Source organism: Lissotriton vulgaris, chromosome 1_1, assembly GCF_964263255.1.
Source record: "Lissotriton vulgaris chromosome 1_1, aLisVul1.2, whole genome shotgun sequence".
NCBI classification, from domain to species: domain Eukaryota; kingdom Metazoa; phylum Chordata; class Amphibia; order Caudata; family Salamandridae; genus Lissotriton; species Lissotriton vulgaris.
The window spans coordinates 49,552,177-49,556,019 of NC_141685.1; the positions used below are offsets into that span (position 1 = coordinate 49,552,177).

Consider the following 3,843-nt stretch of genomic DNA (forward strand, 5'->3'; position numbering starts at 1 on the left):
ATTCAAGTGTTGAGAAATTTACACACAATTTCTTTTAGAGATGAGTGCTGAACATTATCTAAACAAGCACGACTCTAAAATCGAGGCAAAATAACCGAAGTTGGGGAAAAAAGTTACCTGTGTCAAAAAGATACAGCCATAAATCTTATCTCACAGAATTTGACAGAATGCACACAAGGGTAAACCACTTTCAGTGCAAAGTATGCCAAAAAAGTTTCAGGCGTCAATCTTATCTCACTGAGCATATGAGAATCCACACTGGGGGAAAACACTCTCCGTGTAAAGTATGCCAAAAAAGTTTCAGGCGTAAATCTTATCTCACTGAGCATATGAGAATCCACACTGGGGGAAAACACTCTCCGTGTAAAGTATGCCAAAAAAGTTTCAGGCGTAAATCTTATCTCACTGAGCATATGAGAATCCACACTGGGGAAAAACCTTTTCAGTGCTCTGAATGTCAGAAAAGGTTTAGTTTCAAACTGAGTCTATATCGACATGCATTAACCCACTCTGTGGAAAAACCTTACCAGTGCGCTGAATGCCAAAAAAGATTCAACCAAAAATCTCATCTCACTGAACATATGAGAATCCACTCTAGGGAAAAACCTTACCAGTGCTCTGAATGCCCAAAAGATTTCAAACTTAAATCACTACTAACGGCACATGTGAGATTCCACACTGGGGAAAAACCTTATCAGTGCTCTGAATGCCAGAGATGTTTCAGTGACAAAATGAGACTCACTAAACATACAAGGACCCACTCTTGGGTAAAACGTTATCGGTGCACTGAATGTGACAAATGTTTCAGTGAAAAAAGCAGTCTCGCTCAGCATATAAGAACCCACACTGGGGAAAAACCTTATCAGTGCTCTGAATGTTACAAATGTTTCAGCCAAAAAAGCAGTCTCACTGAGCATATAAGAATCCACACTGGGGAAAAACCTTATCAGTGCTCCGAATGCCAAAAATGTTTCAGCCAAAAATCTCATCTCACTGAACATATGAGAATCCACTCTGGGGAAAACCCTTATCAGTGCTCTGAATGCCAGAAAAGTTTTTGTAAGAAACAGAGTCTATCTCGACATGCAATAACCCACTCTGTGGACAAACCTTATCAGTGCCCGGATTGTCAGAAATGTTTCAAAGACAAAAGCAGTCTCACTCAGCATACAAGATACCACTCTAAGACTAAGGAAAAACTTTATCAGTGCTCTGAATGCCAGAAATGTTTCCGTAATCAAAGCACTCTGACTCAGCATACAAGAACCCACACTGGGGAAAAACCTCATCAGTGCACAGAATGCCAGAAATGTTTCATTGACAAAAACAGTCTCACTCGGCATACAATAACCCACACTGGAGAGAAACCATATCAGTGCACGGAATGCCAGAAATGTTTCAATGAAAAACGCGATCTCACAGTGCATATAAGAACCCACACTGGGGAAAAACCTTATCAGTGCTCTGAATGCCAGAAAAGGTTTTGTTACAGACAAAGTCTTTCTCAGCATGCAATGACCCATTCTGTGGAGCAACCTTATCAGTGCTCTGAATGCCAGAAATGTTTCAGTTTAAAAAGTAGTCTCAAAAAGCACATAAGAACCCACACTGGGGAAAAACCTTATCAGTGCTCTGAATGCCAGAAATGTTTCAGTTTAAAATGTAGTCTCACAAAGCACATAAGAACCCACACTGGGGAAAAACCTTATCATTGCTCTGAATGCCCAAAACATTTCAACCGTAAATCACTTCTAACTGCACATGTGAGATTCCACACTGGGGAAAAACCTTATCAGTGCTCTGAATGCCAGAGATGTTTCAGTGACAAAATGAGACTCACTAAACATACAAGGACCCACACTTGGGTAAAACGTTATCGGTGCACTGAATGCGACAGATGTTTCAGTGAAAAAAGCAGTCTCACTCGGCACATAAGAACCCACACTGGGGAAAAACCTTATCAGTGCTCTGAATGCCAGAAATGTTTCAGTGAAAAAAGACCTCTCACGCTGCATATAAAAACCCACACTGGGGAAAAACCTTATCAGTGCTCTGAATGCCAGAAATGTTTCAATGAAAAAAGACATCTCACGTTGCATATAAAAACCCACACTGGGGAAAAACCTTATCAGTGCTCTGAATGCCAGAAATGTTTCAGTATAAAAAGTAGTCTCACACAGCACATAAGAACCCACACTGGGGAAAAACCTTATCAGTGCTCTGAATGCCAGAAATGTTTCAGTATAAAAAGTGGTCTCACACAGCACATAAGAACCCACACTGGGGAAAAACCTTATCAGTGCTCCGAATGCCAAAAATGTTTCAGCCAAAAATCTCATCTCACTAAACATGTGAGAATCCACACTGGTGAATAAAATTATCAGTGCTCTAAATGTCAGAAAAGATTCAGAGGTAGAGATGGTTACAAGCACCATAAGAAAACACACTGTAGGAAGGTGGATATCTGACTATGGTTACCCCCAACTTTTTGCCTAGTGTTTAGCTGGTTTTCAACTTAGTTGGCCTGGGATCCTGCTATTCAGGGCCCCAGGCTATCGGCTCTCTCCTTAAAATGGACTCCATGTACCTTAGGTACATACACAATTGGATATTGGTTCTCCTTATGAGTCCCTGTATAGTGTACCCTAGGTACTCAGGGCATAGGTGCAACCAAGGCCTACCAGGGGCTGCAGCATGTATTATGCCACCCCTGGCTGGCCACCCAAATAGACACAACTGGCTGATCACTCAGCTGAGGCAAGGTCGTGTAATTCCCCCTTGCTTAGGTGTAGTATTCCTATACCTACACACATATAGATACATAGTAACCTATAAGTCACTCCTATGGCAGGCCTTAACAATCCTGAAGGCAGAGTGCTTGGTTATATGTGAGATGGTGCTCTAGAATGAGCTGAGCCTGTCTGCAGCGTTCGGAACTACTTCCTTATAGCTGTTCTATGATATTGCCATACTATATACTCTTAAGAGCATTATAATCCTTGCGGTTAATGCTAACTTTGGTTTGGCTTTATCGAAACATGTCGTGTAAGGTGTCATACGCTTTGGAATACTACCCCCTCGCCAATTCTGGAGACGGGGGTAGCATTCCACTCTTCTAGACGGAGAAGACATGTTAGTTCTGACGATCACGGTTAAAGTTAACCAGAGCCCCAGCGTTACAAAATGAACGCTGCTGCCCCAGACACAAGTCTGGCCTCCTGCTGCTGGGAGTCCTTCCAGCTAGGGAGGCCTGGACAATAGGTTTACTGCCTGGAGAGGTGCGAGCACCGCCCCATACAGGAGTTTGTGTATTAGGACAGGGAGGGTTGAAAAGAAACACACTGCCTGGAGCACTCTAGGTGCTTCATGCATACCCCAGTTCAAACCGGTTGCTGGGGCAACCCTGCCCCAGCTCTGGCGCGAAACTGGAGTAAGGAAAGGGTGTGTAACCACACCCCTTCCTGGTCCCACCCATAGGAGGGACCTAGTAGGTAATCCAGCCCGCTTTAGTTGTATAAAGATAGGAGCTGACCCAGGAGACTTTAGATTAATCCTGGAATCGAACTGAAGACGAAACTCTGGACCCTTCGACATTCACCTGAGCTGAAGACTGAAGAATCTCCCTTGTGACCAAGGAGTGACCACCCTGGGCAACCAGGCACCATCCAGCAACTTGAAGGCTTGCTTTGCCCCCGTTCCCGCCGGAACCCGAGCGCAGTGCCTGACAAGATCCTGACTCCCAGAGCCCTCTGACCCCACTGCACGACTCCAGCACAGCTGAGCACTGTGGACGGCGTTGGACCTTGTGGACCGGACATCTTGAAAAGTCCTTCTTCTTGCTAC

The 3,843-nt window shown here is 44.1% G+C and overlaps 1 protein-coding gene across 1 annotated transcript; it reads left to right on the forward strand.

Moving 5' to 3' along the window:
* The first annotated feature begins 398 nt into the window (after positions 1–398).
* LOC147737190 (uncharacterized) lies at positions 399–2,487 on the forward strand. The gene has a single exon (XM_086918828.1). It carries the CDS (start codon positions 414–416, stop codon positions 2,373–2,375), a length of 1,962 nt encoding a protein of 653 aa, XP_086774954.1. The 5' UTR covers positions 399–413; the 3' UTR covers positions 2,376–2,487.
* Positions 2,488–3,843: the final 1,356 nt, after the last annotated feature.

What these genes read in the sequence shown, in the direction of transcription:
- LOC147737190 (XM_086918828.1), top strand. Translation starts at nt 414, where the DNA reads ATGAGAATCCACACTGGGGAAAAACCTTTTCAGTGCTCTGAATGTCAG.